This window comes from Ciona robusta, chromosome 13, assembly GCF_009617815.1.
Source record: "Ciona robusta chromosome 13, ASM961781v2".
Lineage (NCBI taxonomy): Eukaryota > Metazoa > Chordata > Ascidiacea > Phlebobranchia > Cionidae > Ciona > Ciona robusta.
This window is the reverse complement of record NC_143247.1, coordinates 133839-152255: the sequence shown is the minus strand read 5'-3', so window position 1 is coordinate 152255 and position 18417 is coordinate 133839. Positions and strand designations below refer to the sequence as shown.

General features: G+C 36.2%; 4 protein-coding genes and 2 long non-coding RNA genes across 7 annotated transcripts in view; 1 reads left to right on the top strand and 5 right to left on the bottom strand.

Moving 5' to 3' along the window:
- LOC149725517 (fructose-1,6-bisphosphatase 1-like) overlaps positions 1 to 18417 on the bottom strand; it is a 56044-nt gene that overhangs the window by 2975 nt on the left and 34652 nt on the right. The gene's annotated exons all lie outside the window — the stretch shown is intronic.
- The window catches only part of LOC149725519 (nephrocystin-3-like), a 74630-nt gene that overhangs the window by 21567 nt on the left and 34646 nt on the right, over positions 1 to 18417 (bottom strand). The gene's annotated exons all lie outside the window — the stretch shown is intronic.
- Positions 383 to 18417, bottom strand: part of LOC149725518 (26S proteasome regulatory subunit 8) — a 52685-nt gene continuing 34650 nt past the window's right edge. Inside the window, exons 2-13 of the mRNA XM_089891295.1 lie at positions 8829 to 8965; positions 7737 to 7949; positions 7506 to 7582; positions 6540 to 6681; positions 5958 to 6112; positions 5478 to 5627; positions 4693 to 4804; positions 4358 to 4412; positions 2805 to 3039; positions 1897 to 1995; positions 1268 to 1465; positions 383 to 711 (exon numbers count right to left, since the gene is read on the bottom strand). Coding sequence (XP_089747421.1) covers positions 658 to 711; positions 1268 to 1465; positions 1897 to 1995; positions 2805 to 3039; positions 4358 to 4412; positions 4693 to 4804; positions 5478 to 5627; positions 5958 to 6112; positions 6540 to 6681; positions 7506 to 7582; positions 7737 to 7949; positions 8829 to 8856 — 1518 coding nt within the window. The 5' untranslated portion in view covers positions 8857 to 8965 and the 3' untranslated portion in view covers positions 383 to 657. The remainder of the gene's footprint in view (positions 712 to 1267; positions 1466 to 1896; positions 1996 to 2804; positions 3040 to 4357; positions 4413 to 4692; positions 4805 to 5477; positions 5628 to 5957; positions 6113 to 6539; positions 6682 to 7505; positions 7583 to 7736; positions 7950 to 8828; positions 8966 to 18417) is intronic.
- LOC149725524 (uncharacterized) lies at positions 9344 to 11978 on the top strand. Its single transcript, XR_016386373.1, has 2 exons — positions 9344 to 11140; positions 11633 to 11978. It is a non-coding gene; the product is annotated as an uncharacterized LOC149725524 (long non-coding RNA).
- Positions 11146 to 11952, bottom strand: LOC149725525 (uncharacterized). Its single transcript, XR_016386366.1, has 3 exons — positions 11807 to 11952; positions 11608 to 11752; positions 11146 to 11259 (listed from the first exon to the last, which is right to left on the bottom strand). It is a non-coding gene; the product is annotated as an uncharacterized LOC149725525 (long non-coding RNA).
- On the bottom strand, positions 15437 to 17290 carry LOC149725523 (uncharacterized; the record flags this gene model as incomplete). The annotated part of the gene is made up of 1 exon (XM_089891312.1): positions 15437 to 17290. A coding segment is annotated over one exon (645 nt), but the record flags the coding sequence as incomplete, so codon positions are not given.

Sequence of the window (18417 nt, the reverse complement as noted above, 5' to 3'; positions counted from 1 at the left end):
GGTGTTTAATGTTAAATTTGGTTTACAAGAAATAAAATTTGTTTTGCATGCTTATCTACAAACTGCAATAGTTTCAGCAACTAGATTGCGTGCATGGGGGTGGCAACCATGAATAAGTCACTCAAGTTCCCACCCACCAGGATATAAATGACCAAACCAACCAAAAGTCATGCCTGCTTATCCACACACTGCAATAGCTTCAGCATCTCAACTGTGGGCATGGGAGTGGCAACCATGGATAAGTCACTTAAATTCCCACCCACGAGAATATAAATGACCAAACCAACCAAAAGTCATGTCTGCTTTTCCACACACTGCAATAGCTTCAGCAACTCGACTGTGGGCATGGGAGTGGCAACCATGGATAAGTCACTTCCCATCATACACACACGAACCATTTATTTGCAATAAACAGTGAACACAGAACGAATTTTGTTGGTTTATCCTAAATATAAGGTAACATGCTATTTTTGAGGAACTAATTATTAATTTCAAAGCCAGACGCTATACAGCACAAAAATCCTAACAAAGTCAAACCAAAACAGACAATTTTCTACTGGCGCAAAAATTGTGAAATTTTCAAATCTAAATTGACAACGGTTGGTGCAGAGAACAAAAGCAGCTAGGCATTGGTAACATGGATCTTTGTGAAGTTCCTTATTTCCATAGTTTTCTAATTGACATGTTTCTCTCTGTGTCTTTTTGCATGATCTGTTAAAAAAAGCAGAAAAGTGGTTGATTAATGTATGGCTGAAAATTTGAGCAACCCATAAGTTACACTAGGTTGAAGGATGCCGTTAAGTGTCTTGCCCAAGGACACATACGCCAACAATGGTAGCAGCGACAAGCCTTAAACCCATTACCTCTGAACTAAAGGCAGATGTGCTAACCACTTTGCCACGCTGCAGTATTTACATAATAAAAAACATTAATGAAAACCAGACAAAAAAATAAAACAAAACCAGAACAAAATAGAACACTATAAATAAACAAACAATAACGAAAAACAGCAACACTAAAAAAAGTTATAAAACAGAAAGAGAGAAAGGAAATAGGAAAGAAGGCAAAGAAAGGGGAAATATGAGAGAAGTATATAAAAAGAAATGGTAAAAAAGTTAAAGAAAATAATACACGGGAGAAATTTTAAAAAAAGGACAATATGAGAGAAGAACAAAAAAAAATATGAAATGTTAAAAATATGAGATAAGTTAAAGAATAAAATAAGAAAAATAAATAAAGGAAAAAGGCAAAAAAAGAGTACAATCACCTTGGCAACAGCCATTTCAAAATCCTCCTGAGTGACATGGACCCTTCTTTCACGAAGAGCGTACATTCCTGCCTCTGTGCAGGTTCCCTTCACCTCGGCACCTGATGCACCCGGCATCTGCTCGGCGATTTTACGCAGGTTGATACCGCGAGTTAAATTCATCTTTCGTGAGTGAATCTTCAGAATGTCCAAGCGAGCCTGGGTGTTGCGCAATAATTGGTCAGGATTGCGCAATAGTTCGTTGAAATTCAATTAAAAATATTTATATAACTTATTTTCCTTACATGACAGGGCAACGACAGTCGTTATACCACAGGTGTTCTGTTTCAGACACTCCGTGCCTGCTTACAAGTTACCACGTATGTAACTTATTTATCCTCGCATGGTGGGGAAATGACAGTCGATATAACAAGGGTGTTCTGTTTCATATACCTCGTGCCCGCTTATAAGTTGCCATGTATGTAACTTTGTGGCTATTTATTTTTCATAGCTGACAACTGTGAGAAACTAATAGATTGGAAACAACTGGGCAATGTTGCAGTGACATGTCGCTTTCATTTTCGTACAGATTTTTTTTCCACAACAAAGCATTCATGGTTTGTAAATTTAATAAAAGTCATGATACTTACTTCTTCATTAGGAGGGGGAAACTCGATTTTACGATCGATACGTCCCGGTCGCAACAAAGCAGAATCAAGAATGTCAATTCGATTTGTAGCCATGACAACCTACAACAAGATTAAAATTAAAATTGGTTACGAATTTTGGAATTTTGTAACAAATTCCCTAACTTTTGGTTTCCCTAAAGTATACGATTTAAAATTTGTAACAATTTTTTTGGGGAGTCAAATCACATGAAAAAGTAGTTTGGCTTATTTTAAAGTTAAACCACAAATGCAGCTTCACCCCACACACTGGGATAGTTTTTATTCTATTTAGGTTAGTTTCTACAGTGTGCTATGCCATGGGACCAAAGATATAGTGATGGTCCAGAGTTGGCTCATTACCACATTACCCAGTCACCATTAGTGACTACTGGGTTGGAGTAATTGCCGTTATAAGTGTCTTGCCCAACTACACATATTCGGCATATATGATATGCCCGCAATGGTAGTAGCGACAGGCCTTTGAGGCGAGCGCGCTAATCGAACGAAACGCCGAACGAAAATGAAACGTCTAAGTCTGATAATTAGGCATATGCATGTCTTGCCTAAATTCACACACATATTTTTGGTATCAGTATCATGCCTTGCATTGAACTTGAACCCTTCAGTTACAAAACAACCCCTGGCCCTAACCACCCTACTAAAGCCCTACTAAAAATCAATAAAACCCCTATATACCATAAACTCCTTAAAAAACGAATTACCCCTAAAACAATTTTGAAAACTAATAAAAAAAAGTTAAAACGCAAAACAATAACCAGAAAAAGCTCAACATCCTTTAATAAAAAAAACATATATACTTCATAAAAAAACTAATAAAAAAACAAAATGCCTGAAACTACCCAAAAAGCCAAAACCACTTCAACCCCCACCTTAATATTCTGATGCGCTTCGAAACCATCCAACTGGTTCAAGAGTTCCAACATTGTCCTCTGAACTTCCGAATCCCCGCCTCCGGACCCTCCTTCCAAGCGTGAAGATCCGATTGAATCGATTTCATCCATGAAGATGATGGAAGGTGCGTGCTCCCTCGCCATCACGAACAACTCTCGTACCATTCGCGAACCCTCGCCGATAAACTTCTGGACCAATTCCGATCCAGAGACCCTGTTGTTTAAGTACGTCATGCTTGCTGTCGAGTTATAACATGGGTGTCTTCTTATACACCAGACACACATGGTGTATTCATACACCTCATGCTCACTGTCGAGTTATAACATGAGTGTCTTCTTATACACCAGACACACATGGTGTATTCACACACCTCATGCTCACTGTCGAGTTATAACACAGGTGTCTTCTTATACACCAGACACACATGGTGTATTCATACACCTCATGCTCACTGTCAAGTTATAACATGGGTGTCTTCTTATACACCAGACACACATGGTGTATTCACACACCTCATGCTCACTGTCGAGTTATAACACAGGTGTCTTCTTATACACCAGACACACATGGTGTATTCATACACCTCATGCTCACTGTCAAGTTATAACATGGGTGTCTTCTTATACACCAGACACACATGGTGTGTTCATACACCCCATGCTCACTGTCGAGTTATAACATGAGTGTCTTCTTATACACCAGACACACATGGTGTATTCACACACCTCATGCTCACTGTCGAGTTATAACATGAGTGTCTTCTTATACACCAGACACACATGGTGTATTCATACACCTCATGCTCACTGTCGAGTTATAACATGGGTGTCTTCTTATACACCAGACACACATGGTGTATTCATACACCTCATGCTCACTGTCAAGTTATAACATGGGTGTTTTCTTATACACCAAACACACATGGTGTATTCATACACCTCATGCTCACTGTCGAGTTATAACATGGGTGTCTTCTTATACACCAGACACACATGGTGTATTCATACACCTCATGCTCACTGTCAAGTTATAACATGGGTGTTTTCTTATACACCAGACACACATGGTGTATTCATACACCTCATGCTCACTGTCAAGTTATAACATGGGTGTCTTCTTATACACCAGACACACATGGTGTATTCATACACCTCATGCTCACTGTCAAGTTATAACATGGGTGTCTTCTTATACACCAGACACACATGGTGTATTCATACACCTCATGCTCACTGTCGAGTTATAACATGGGTGTCTTCTTATACACCAGACACACATGGTGTATTCATACACCTCATGCTCACTGTCAAGTTATAACATGGGTGTTTTCTTATACACCAGACACACATGGTGTATTCATACACCTCATGCTCACTGTCAAGTTATAACATGGGTGTCTTCTTATACACCAGACACACATGGTGTATTCATACACCTCATGCTCACTGTCAAGTTATAACATGGGTGTCTTCTTATACACCAGACACATGGTGTATTCATACACCTCATGCTCACTGCCAAACTTACTCACCGAATGAAAGTACAATCAGTATGATGAGCAACAGCTCGTGCCAATAAAGTTTTTCCTGAAATGCAAAAACAAATATTAAAGGTCTATGTTTTCTTTCACTTTTACCGCCCTATTCGGTAATAAACAGAGAATTTTTACAGAATTATACAACTGTAGCCTTACGACTCTATAACAGGGTTGTTAACTTGTTAATAGTTAAAAATCGATTTAACGAAAAAAAATTTTACATACAAATACCTAAAAATTAAAAAAAAAATTGAAAAAGGCTAAAAAAATTTTCTTTCTTAAAAACTGGGATTTTATTATCCAATTAAATTTGTGTCTTTTTTACTAACCAGTTCCTGGAGGTCCATACAGTAAAACACCTTTTGGTTGCGCGATACCAAGCGCTTCAAACAATTCCGGATGTTTTACTGGTAGTTCAATCACTTCTTTGATTTCTTTGATCTGTTGTGATGTCACAATAAGGTGGATGATGTCATAATAAAAAACTAAAATAAGATTACAAAAGGGAAAAACACGGAGTTGTGCCAAGTACGACACACTTCGTGCCTGCTAATTACCAACCACGTATGTAACTTATTTATCCTCGCTTGGAGGGGCAAAAACAGTTGTTATAACACGAGTGTTCTGTTTCATACGCCACGTGCCCGCTTACAAGTTACCACGTACGTAACTTATTTATCCTCGCATGGCGGGGCAACGACAGTTGTTATAACACGAGTGTTCTGTTTCATACACCTCGTGCCTGCCCGCTAATTACCAACCACCTATGTAACTTATTTATTCTCGCTTGGAGGGGCAACAGCAGCTGTTAAAAAACAGGTGTTCTGTCTCAAACACCAGAAGCTTATATAAAACATATTAAATAAAGCAGACATTGACGTAATTATTAACGCTAGAACACGATGATGCAGAACACGATGAACAAATGTAAAGTACAAACATTTGTTGGCGGAAGTATTTTAAACTCTCGTAAAAATAAGAACGCCAAATTTGAACAAAGAGATAAATGTCCCACAACACTAATTTGACCCCTTGACCCTGAATTTGACCCCCAAGCCCCACACACCGAACTGTAGCCACCACAATGAACCTCAAACACAAACAAACCACAGACCTGTTTATCCAACCCACCAACCATCTCGTAAGTTGAATCTGGAACTTTTTCAACCATCATCAAAGAGACGAGAGGATCCACTTTATTTGGTAAGACCTTGTGCAGAACGTAGCTGTCACTACGCAGGGCGACTCGACAATTTGCTGTTACCTGCGATTTTTATGTTATTAGTCGGCAAAAAAACAGAGGATTTGCATTAACCTTATAAATTTTGGGCAGTTGGCCTTCTTAGAACCCAAAACCAGAAACAGACAGAAATTTCTTTCAGGCATTTAATACAGTTGTGTAGACCTAGACTATTTGATTAGTATTTTGACAGCTAGTTTTAAAAAGTGTTAACAAAACAACAACCTTGAATTGGTTGCACCACTTTTCGAATTTGTTTAACCATTATATCTATTATATATATATATACATATAACCAAAACTTCATTATTTTAAATTTTAAAAATTATAAAGAATAAACAAGAAATAGCTCACGTCCTCAATTTTGATTGCTTTATCGATATCGACGACGAACTTTCCTTCAGGATGAACTTTTACGAGAACTTTTTTCTTGTCGATTGGTTTAACGACCTCACCAACATAAGATCCTTGCTCCTGGAGGAGTTGGAGCTCCTCTCGCAACATCCGGACTTTGGAAAAATAAATTTTAAATTTAAAAAAACTTAAAGATATTAAATAAAAAAAAAACACAAAATTGTTTCTTGCAAATTCGTCAAAATTGGTTGCCATACTAGTTTATGGTGTGATTAAATAACTTTACCTTTTTTATAATTTTGTTTATACATATTATATAAAAAGGTAAAAATAAAAATTAATTACCCTATAATGGTTCAGCAACCATATATATTTATACCTAAATTTCATTTACTTTTTAAATTTCATTTTAAAAAAACTAAAATATTGACAAAACGTACAATACATTAAAGATAAAAAAAAAAAAATTTAAATTTTTAGTTTAAAAAAAACAGAATACTTATATATATATATATAATATAAACCCATCTGTTTCAAATGGTTTGAAGAAATTCGAAAAATTTTCATAATTAAATTTTTTACCCTTTGCGTTTAGTTCATTTCTCTGTGCCTGTAAACGTCGGACATTTTTTGCTTTTTCATTGACGACCACTTGTAAATCTTGTATTTTCACGTGATAGTATTGCTCCACTCCTGCCTCCATATGGGGGGTGTCTATCTCAAGCTGGAAATTAATAATTTTAAAATCTTGGGCTGAAAAAAAGAAAAAAATTAAGTTCGAAAATTTTTACTAAAAAAATTTTTTTTTTCGAATTTTTTTTATAAAAACATTGGAAATAAAAAAATTAAATTAAGATAAAAAATAAATCAAAAAGTAAACTAAACACAGGAAAACTTACTATTAGGACACAATGTGCCAGAATATAATAGCAAAGCCCAAAACCTTAATTATAAATGAAAACAAAAAATGCAATTTAGAGTACAATCATAGGCGCCTAACTTTTTAAACACAGGGGAGGCAGGAATAGTTGGACGATACACTTATTTCTGTCAAACAAATTCGGTTTAAATAATTATTAATTAATGAGGAAAATATCAGCCTAGACAATTATTACCTAATTTCTTTAGTATTGTTTTCGTTATATTAAAGCTATTACGTCACAATCGTCACTATTACCATTCGATGCCACGTGGTATATTAAACAACATTGTTGCAATAATTTTCAGTATGTTTACAGTTGTTGTGTATACCGAATACCGTTGTGCATGTTTCCTTCACCGAACATTTCATTAGCAGTGACTCTACCCATTCGTTAGTTTACTATAATAAATACGCTTTACACTGAACTTGAAACAGTTTCGCCTTATCTACTAGACTGGAGTTAAGTCACTGTCGTCGTAATTTTAAAACACAGGGTAAGCAAGGATAGTTAAAGTGAAACAAATCGAAACGTGAAACAAATCTAACTTATTGGTTCTAATATTCAGTGATTAATTTTCGGGGAATTTCACAAACTTCAGGTTTGGGTGTCTAGAAACAAAACTTACTTTTGAGACACAATTTGCGAGTTTTTGGATCACATGAGCTTCGCCCTGGACTGCCTCCGTCTTCACTTTTTTTCGTGCTAAAGAAAGAAATTACGGATAAACAGAACTTATTTGGCACCCTAACAAACTAATTACATTTTTTGATATCGACAATTTTAAATAGAAATAGCAGACTTTTTATGGCTACTATGTCCTCCAAGACCCATACAGACTAAAATAAAAATAGCAAACCTTGAATCATGTCGTTATTTTTGGTCAAAACGTCGACTAAAAGTTGCGACTCTTCCTTAATTTCACGTTTCACCCTTTTGTTTGGGCTCCCCACGGATTTGGTGGGGCTGGCGGGGCTGGGGGGGCTTGTGGGGTCCGCAGAAGGGGCTTGGGTTCGGTTATTATCAGGGCTACTATTGGATTTACGAGTTCGTTTACGAGGGGATGCTGTACCTAGAAAAAAATTAAACAAAAGTTAGAAAAAAATGTGTTAAAAACAGGTAACATTTTTTTAACTTAATTTTACTACATAAAAAAAGTAAAAATTTTAAGTAAAAAATTTAATTTAAACTTGGGTAAAAATGTGTAAAGAGTTTTTTAACCTAATATTAACAATCTAAGTGAATCAAACCACAGCAGCAACATCATCATATTATCATTTTAGATAAACTAATTGTAGAAGAATTAGATTTAAAAACTAACCAATTTTAAATTCAAGAAATAATAATCTGAATAAATTATCCATTTTTTAAACAATTAAAAAACTATCTCTAAAATGCTAGTACCGCCACAGTGTGTATTATAATATATATAATATGTCTGTGTTTACTGCTATTTTAGATATAAAATACAAATGTTAAAAACTGGTGCTACAAAAACATACCAGACAAAATTAGGTCCAGCATATTGTTCAATAATATATATATATATATATATTCCACCTAAATGGCACCGTCCTCCACTTATTTGAATTGAATTGAAAAAAAAAGTTATATATTATTACAAAATAACAGTTTTGATAAAAAAGCCAAATAAATCCTTTTTAACCAGAGAGGTTGTTTGCAATTAGGGATGCACATTACAGAATTTCGAATCCTTTTGTATTCAAATCTAATTACGCGATTCGGTCATCTCATAAACTATAATAACAATTTTTGAAAAAAGATTCGAAATTTTAGATTTGAAATTCTCGAAATAAAGTATTCTAGAATATCCTAGAATACCTAATTATTCTGTAATGTGCATCCCTATTTGCAATTAAATGAATTTTTAGCAGGTTAGGGGGTTGTCCTTTGTCACCCCATTGTATTTTAATACCCTACTCGACCATACCTGCTTTCTTTTTGGATCTACCAGCCATAAGACGTTCGCTTCAGCATTGGCCTCGTATTTGTGGACAGGAAATCTCAAATTTGCCTTGGGTGGTGTGTATAGGTGTAGTCAGGAAAGATAAAAAATTAACTATTTAACTGAAAAAATAAAATCATTAAGAATAAAAGGTTTAAAACTTGTAAGCAAGTAGAGGTGTATGATGAATCCCCGTGTTACTGTTATAATGAGTTAAAATGACTTTCGTTGCCACGCAAAACTAGGTCAAATAAGTTACATTCGTGGTAACTCGTAAGCTGGCACAAAGTGTATGAAACAGAACACCCGTGTTATAACCACTGTCATTGCCCCACAATGCGCCTAAAAGGGTAATCCTTTAGCTGGTCACCACCTGAAATTTTGGTTTCAAAATGTTCCTTACGTCTCACTGATACCCACTGTATATTTTTTTTGATTGTTAATACGCATAAGTATTTACAATCACATAATTCAGGGCTGCAGAATAACAGTAACGAAATTCAGGGCTGCGGAATACTTTTAATTGCAAAAATATGTTTACTTATGTACAATCACCATGGAGAATTTAATATGAGAAAACAAACTGGCAGCACTGAAAGCGAATTCAGGCTTTTCAGGGAAGGCAGGGTTTCAGGGTTTTAGTCATGCCCGATAAAGTAAGTTAAATTCATTCAAAATGACTAATTTACAAAAAAATGCATAAATTTTGTTTACATTTTTTAAGATTATTATATTTAAAATAGATTTAAATGCATATGAGTATTATTTGTACGTTAAAAAATATTCTTTAAAAAAAAAGTCGAGTAAATTTTAAATTATTAATTTGGTTTTCAAACAATGGTAAAAAAACAAAAATCGCATCCAAATAGTTATTTTTCAAATTGTCAAATTTAAACACGCTATTCAGTATTAATAAAAATCAAAATAATTATGATTTTTCTCTGAAAATAGACAAGAATAAGAATTAACTGCAACATTATAACGTGACTGGCACTTTTGTAAATTTCTTTTCACAGATCGGTCACCATTTGTCGTTGCGCATACGAGGTGTTACCATTAAGGGAAAGAGATTACATATATATTGCAATCTATTAAAGTCATTATTTAAGGTGATATTTGGATAATGTGCCTGATACCGCCTGGCGCCCACATATTAAGACAGAGAATTAAAATAACAATAAAATCGACGACCAACAAAGTTACATTATTACATAGATAAGGGGGGGGGGGAATATAAAATCGTTTTAACTCATAAGCTGGCATGAGGTGTATAAACAGCACACTCGTGTTATAATCACTGTCGTTATTACTACGCCATGCTAGTGTAAACAAGACATCAAAGACCTAATGCGTGAGCACGGTATAAAGTAATAATTAGCATAGTATTAGTTAGCATAGTAACCCTATTACTACTGTTGCAACTCGACGCCTAAAGTGACGTCACATAACCCAATCCCAATATCTAATTAATCAATGTCAACAGTGCGGATACGACTTATCTCATGAGAGACTTTCCCATGAAAACAAACCCCCCGTTGAACGAGGTTAATGATATCCCGTTTAGCCGATGACAGGCCCAAATCGATTCCCTTTTATCGCATGACGTCACACTGCTGTCACGTGATTCTGTCCGGTATATAATTCGCCTTTTCCCTAACACAATAACGAATAACGAGAAACCACTATCGGCACTGAGACCTCGAGGTCAGTCTAGGTTCATGGCGGGCTCTTACGAGCTTTTGCCCAGCCGTCAAGTAAGGTTTTGCCCGACACCGTATCGTGTACTTGTATACCAGAAAAAGGAATAAAACATAGCAAGATATCATGAACTGTTTGGTTTCTGGTTATAAAAGCAATTAGTACTACAGTAGATATAGCACCACGCTTTTATTGTACAACTCCTGTACCATATGTTCACTTGTAAATTTACACTAGTTAACCTTGTCGTTGCTTAAGGACGTTTGTTTTGTAAATTTGGATAAACCGTAATCACGCAGTATTATAGGTAATGTTAGAAGTTAATATTATTCATATTGTGGCGGCTGCATAATGATTTATTACAAGCGGTAAATGTACATAGCGGACATAGTGGACATAGCGGACATAGCGGACACAGCGGACACAGCGGACATAGCGGACATAGCGGACATAGCGGACATAGCAGACATAGCGGACATAGCGGACAATTGATTTTCTAAATTATTTTAGCCGAACTAATCGGTCTTTAAAATTATATTGCATGTTTATACATTCACTGAGTTTAAAGAAACAAAGAAGAGACTTGTACACAACACAAGGTATATGTTTTGCTGATGTTCAATTTATTAAAATCGTACGATTGCAGCTTATGCACGATTAAGTAGTTATTCTTGTCCATTATACCAAATGAAACCGTCCTCGGACTCCATGTCTGGAACTAAGAATTAATTTTTGTTCACTTGTTAAAATAAATAAATTAAACTTGTTTATACTCGCATGGCATGACAGCAAAAGTCGTTATAACACGGATGTTATATGTTTCATACACCTCGTGCCTGCTTACGAGTTACCATGTATATGTAAATTTGTGGGTTATGACTTCATACGGGATTTTCATTTGTTAGATTAAAAGGTATGGCTGATGATTTGGATAACACAACTTGAATTGATTTCTTACTAATAATAATAATATTACCAAGATAATGTTTTATCCCTTCATAAACTATACCCAATGAAACCACTGAGTTAAAGCAAACTGCTTGCTTTTTCATATGTTTCCACTTACTTTCGTTTATTTGTGACAATTCCAGTTCGTCATAAGGGAAATGGGCAGTACGACGACGACCTCCCCCGCTCCACCACGCAGTTGTAGTTTCAGTGAGGACAAGAAGTCCGATGAGAAGCAAAAGTAGAAGTGCTGACTTGTTCATCTGCAATAAATTATAATTACTACTAGCCAAACAAAGAGCAAATCAGTTACTCACGTTATTTCTTTTGAAGAACTGATAAAATATTGCAAAACTCGGCGCTTTTTATTGTTTGGTTGTTTCCGATACATCTGTTTCTCGGAGTAAAATCCCTTCTTCTAAAACAAAATAAAATATCTTTTTCCAGTAAAATCGCTTCTTTTCAATAAATGCGCCGCTCGATCTCGCAGATTCGGTTCCATCGATGAGTTCCTGTGTAGGCATGAGTACGTGCTGTTTGGATTAGTACGCCTGAAAAACAACCGAAATTCGATTCAACGTTTCAAAACTACCGCCATAATTGCTCAGTGCCAAACGCAAAGACCGCAGCTAATACTTACTTCAGGAAATTTGTCTCTTTACAGAAAAGAAACGTTTATGTATTTTATTAAAAACTTTGATAACGTTTTACCGAATATATAAGATTAAATATTGGTCTCAAGAAATCTTTGATTCGCTTAGAAAGTATTCTGAATGAAAGTAACTTATTTAACCTCACATGGCGACAAGGACTGTCATTATAACACGGGTGTTCTGTTTCATACACCTCGTGCCAGCTTACAAGTTACCGCGTATGTAATTATAATGGTAGCAACGATTACACCTGCCAGGAACACTGGATAAAAACTCTTATAAAGTCGTGACAACATAGAACAAAACTTATCGAATGTCATTTAAAGTGTTTATTACACCAGCTAGAACATTAGTTAGTGATCGTTCGTTTTGTTTTAATAACTTTCCGTTAAGTTTCTGATTAATTCTCTCTTTATTTATTCTCTCTGATTTCAACGGAGAGCGTCATTTTGTTTCTTAATTATTTCAACGCAGTTTCGACGCTCTCATAGACTTCCTGTATAGACATGACTACGTGATGAAATGTTAGGCCTGAAAGGGTGAATCTAAATACACGAGTGTCGTCTGTTGCAGTAAAAAATATATACATATAAAGTAAGTGCAGTCAACTCCTTTGAGATATCGCTGTTTAAGTTATGTCTCACTGTGTTATTTATATCTATTTGAACATGGGCTCATCGCTCATGCTCGAGCGCCCAACTCCGACAAGCATTCCATTTGACTAAGGCATTGAATAAGTAGTAATGCTTTCTGCTGCAACCTATATTCCGTCAAATACTGATCAACAATAAAGATATATTCAGATACTTTTGAGTCTTCTTTAACATTGAGCTTACACTGGCCGAATCGTCCTTATAATCAAGGCTTGATCGCACGCCGTAACAAATCGAAGCAGAACAACCCTAACCCCTTACCCCCCGGATAATTCCCCCCCGTGACAATTCCCCCCGGCTATTTCCCCCCGTCACTTTCCTCCCGGCTAATTCCCCCCAGTGACTATTCCCCCCGGCTATTCCCCCCCCCGTGACTATTCCCCCCCGGCTAATTTCCCCCCGGCTATCCCCCCCCCGTGACTATTCCCCCATGTGACTATTCCCCCCGTGACTATTCCCCCCCGGCTAATTTCCCCCGGGACTATTTCCCCCCCGGCTAACCCCTAGTAGTAGTAGAGTGAATGTATCTCTCTGATTTAAAAAAATAAAATCGCGCCCCCATCGTAACGATTTTTTTAAAATCGCGTTAACATTATTACCGAAAACTGCGAATTTTAACCCAAAAAGTGCTTATATTCAAATCGTTCTGCTAGGAAATCTGTAACTTTTAAATGCAAAAGGACAACGGATTCTAGTAGAGTGAATGTATCTCTTTGATTTAAAAAAAATAAAATCGCGCCCCCATCGTAACAGTATTTTTTAAATCGAGTCAACATTATTACCGAAAACCGCAAATTTTACCCCAAAAAGTGCTCACGTTCGAACCGTTCTGTTAGGAAATCTGTAACTTTTAAATGCAAAAGGACAACGGATTCTAGTAGAGTGAATGTATCTCTTTGATTTAAAAAAAATAAAATCGCGCCCCCATCGTAACAGTATTTTTTAAATCGAGTCAACATTATTACCGAAAACCGCAAATTTTACCCCAAAAAGTGCTCACGTTCGAACCGTTCTGTTAGGAAATCTGTAACTTTTAAATGCAAAAGGACAACGGATTCTAGTAGAGTGAATGTATCTCTTTGATTTAAAAAAAATAAAATCGCGCCCCCATCGTAACAGTATTTTTTAAATCGAGTCAACATTATTACCGAAAACCGCAAATTTTACCCCAAAAAGTGCTCATGTTCGAACCGTTCTGTTAGGAAATCTGTAACTTTTAAATGCAACAGGACAACGGATTCTAGTAGAGTGAATGTATCTCTCTGATTTAAAAAAAACAAAATCGCGCCAACAGTGCGGATCCGACTTATCTCATAAAAGACTCTCCCATGAAAACAAACCCCCCGTTGAACGAGGTTAATGATATCCCGTTCAGCCGCTGACAGGCCCAAATCGATTCCCTTTTATCGCATGACGTCACACTGCTGTCACGTGATTCTGTCCGGTATATATTTCGCCTTTTCCCTAACACAATAACGAAACGTTTTAAAACTAGCGCCATAATTGCTCAGTGCCAAACGCAAAAACCGCAGCTAATACTTACTTCAGGAAATTTGTCTGTTTTCCGAAAAGAAACGTTTATGTATTTTATTAAAAACTTTGATAACGTTTTACCGAATATATAAGATTAAATATTGGTCTCAAGAAATCTTTGATTCGCTTAGAAAGTATTCTGAATGAAAGTAACTTATTTAACCTCACATGGCGACAAGGACGGTCATTATAACACGGGTTTTTTGTTTCACACACCTCGTGCCAGCTTACAAGTTACCACGTATGTAACTATATTGGTAGCAGCGAATACACCTGCCAGTTACACTGGATAAAAACTCCTATAAAGTCGTGACAACATAGAACAAAACTTATCGAATGTCATTTAAAGTGTTTATTACACCAGCTAGAACAGCAGTTTGTGATCGTTCGTTTTGTTTAAATAACTTCCCGTTAAGTTTCTGATTAATTCTCTCTTTATTTATTCTCTCTGATTTCAACGGAGAGCGTCATTTTGTTTCTTAATTATTTCAACGCAGTTTCGACGCTCTCGTAGACTTCCTGTATAGACATGACTACGTGATGAAACGTAAGGCCTGAAAGGGTGAATCTAAATACACGAGTGTCGTCTGTTGCAGTAAAAAATATATACATATAAAGTAAATGCAGTCAACTCCTTTAAGATATCGCTGTTTAAGTTATGTCTCACTGTGTAATTTATATCTATTTGAACATGGGCTCATCGCTCATGCTGGAGCGCCCAACTCCGACAAGCATTCCATTTGACTAAGGCATTAAATAAGTAGTAATGCTTTTTGCTGCAACCTATACTCCGTCAAATACTGATCAACAATAAAGATATATTCAGATACTTTCGAGTCTTCTTTAACATTGAGCTTACACTGGCCGAATCGTCCTTATAATCAAGGCTTGATCGCACGCCGTAACAAATCAAAGCAGAACAACTCCTAAGCGAAACCTAGTGAGCGCAGCCATACACTCGAGCTAGCCCTATCAATCTACTTTGCTGTTTCATCACCTTGTGCCAGCTTACGAGTTACCATGTATGAGACTTTATAGAAGAACAATTTTTTTGTCGATTTTTTTTTTTTTTTTTTCAATTTTTCTTGTATGGCTGGTGACCACTGGGTTGGAGCAATTGCCGTTATGTTTCTCGTCCTAGAACACATGCCCACACAGTGGTAGCAGCGACAAGCCTTGAATCGATTACCTCTGGGTAAGAAGCGGGCCCAGTAACCAGTCGAGTTATGGGACCGCAAATTCATAAGACACGTGTCATCGTTTATAGCTGCCTAAACGTGTTGTAATACCAGTATATACACAACATTTACTAACGTTCAAGTGTGTATATGGTACTAGTGTGTATGGTGCATTTTAACAACTGTTGTTTTGTCGCTGTATTCTGTCTTTTCGTTGACAATATTTCTAAATCTTCGCTACCGTAATCGAAGAGACAAATAAAAGTTATTATATTGATTATAAAATACCGTGGGGAAAGATGGGGCAGCTTTGGGACATATTATTTAAATATCCTGTTTTAAACAATTAACAAAGGTCTATGGAAGTCGTGAGGATATGGTTTTAAAAGTTTTGAATGTTCTTTGTTGTCCCATCTTTCGCGCCCCCTATACAACCGTATTCTCACGACTCTAAAATAGCTTAATTTTTTTTTTTTTTTTTTTTTTTTTTTTTTTTTTTTTTTTCAGGATATTTGTGTGATTTTATTGGTTGAGGTACTTTTTTATTCACATACCGTATATATTTTTACAATGCTGTCATGTTCTAAATTATTTGAAATGATTGTGGAATAAAAAAAATGGTAAAATTTGTTTTTATTTGATTTTACAATACATCTCTCAAAAGTATGAGTTCGTCACTTACTATATATAGTGGGGTGGGAGTAGATGGAAACACCTTTACTACATAATATCCAAATCTGGTGTTTTAAACAAAAAAACAACAGTTTACCACCGTACCAAATGGGACAAGAAAATAGAATGAAAAGGTGTTCCATCTTTCCCCACCCTACTTTACATTATACACATTTTCCATGCAAATACAAGATTCAAGTTGTTATTATATACATACTAATGCATGTGCCAAAATAATGGGGGGTAAAACATCTGCTACATATGCAGCCAGCAATAGTAACAGTAACATAGTCTCTTCTTAAAGCAGAAAGTGCTAAGATTAAACATGAAACTTAGTTACATTATTTCTGAATACATAAATTAATCAAAAATACATTTAATCTTGACATTCATAACTTTAATGCATTTTTCGCTCTAATGCATTCATTCAGTTTTCGAATATAGTTAGAGGCTAACGTTATATTTGTTTATACTGCTTCTATATAAACTTGTTTGTTGTTTTCATCTACAGTTTTCATTTCAATAGCGTTGTTGGAAAAAGCAGACAGTTCCTCTTTCTTTTTGTAGACACTGGTTTCAACTTCTGTTTTTTCCACTATACATCCGTGCTCAGAATTTTTATAGAAATATCTCAAAAGGAGTGAAATTAAGAGAATTTCTATCAAAATTATGTAGGAATGATACAAAAATGCTTGTTCTTTATCGGGATACGGGAAGCCACATGGAATTTCTTTAAAGAAAGACAGAAAAGAAATCAAGATTCGTTGTAATGTGTTGAAACCAACCAATATTTGAATGAACGCAAATTTTCCTCGAAAGTGGAATTGTTTTAGTACAAATCTAGACGATCTTCCAATGATTACATACCCATATAGACAGACAAAGCTGGAGACAGTACACACACCTCCGAGTATAAACATTGTGAACGCTACGCCAGCGGATGGTCTGCCTGCATATTCAGCAGCAACAAGCACCTGAAAGAAGCCAAATAAAGGGTAGACCCATACAACTTGGTAGACGATCCAGTCCAATATTCGAAGACGTTCGAGACTTAGAGGTTGATTGCAACAGCAGCAAACGAAGCAGCAAGGAAATGGGGGGTCTAAAATAGCTTAATTGTTTAAAACAAACATGATACATTAGTATGGCGCCGTGGCAAAGTGGTTAGCGCGGCTGCCTGTAACCCAGGGTGATAGGTTCAAGGCTTGTCGTTGCCACCATTGTGGTGGTATGTGCTCTTGGGCAAGACACTTCACGGCAATTGCTCCAACCCAGTGGTCACTAATGGGTTGTCTAAATTATCAGCCATAAATAAAAAAAATAAAAAAATCCCAAAAAATAGCCGCACCCACAAAGTAACATACATGGTAACTCGTAAGCTGGCACGAGGTGTTAAACCCGTGTGATAACGACTGTCGTTTTCCGGCTACGTGAGGATAAAGTAAGTTACATATGTGCTAACGGTGTCTAAACAAATATCTATATACCTTACCGCAACCAGGCCATGCCCCAACGTATTGAGTAGGCCATGCCACAACGTAATACGGTTTGTTTAGTTTGCGTACATGATTTGATCCACACAGAACAACCATCGAGACACGCAGACTACGCGTGTTTATTTGACGCAATAAGAAGATCACATCCGCCAGCAGAATGAGGTAACGACTAAACGACAATCGGTATGAAGTTTTATAAACAAACACAGGAAGGTGTGACATGCGCGTGTGTAGTATATTAGGAAATGGCTGTATTGTCTCAAACTGCTTCATATAGAATTAGTTATTTATATTATCTCTTCGGATATGGTGGCAAAAATCAGGTTAAATAAAACAACAGCGAAGGAAAGGGAAAGCAAAAACCGACAATCGTACATACACTGCAAGCAAAAACTACTTGAATAAAAGTATCAGATGGAATATAGATCTATCAATAGAATCTTTAACGTTATAAATTTAATGTAAATTAAATGGGAATGATAGTAGTTCTATCACGGCCTGCTAAATACACGGCCTAGGAATACACCTAAACTGCTTAGAAAATGATAGGCCTATTGACGCAAACAATGCCCATTATAATCAACCAAGCATGCATATCATAAAGTCGGTTTTTGAGCACGGTAGTGGTCATATAGATCCTTTTTCGTCGAACAGTTGTTCTTGGCTTTGTTGTTGTTGTTGTTGCTGATAGGGCGATTGTTTCCGCACTTATCCTAATTCTCAATACTAGCATTTTATTTAAT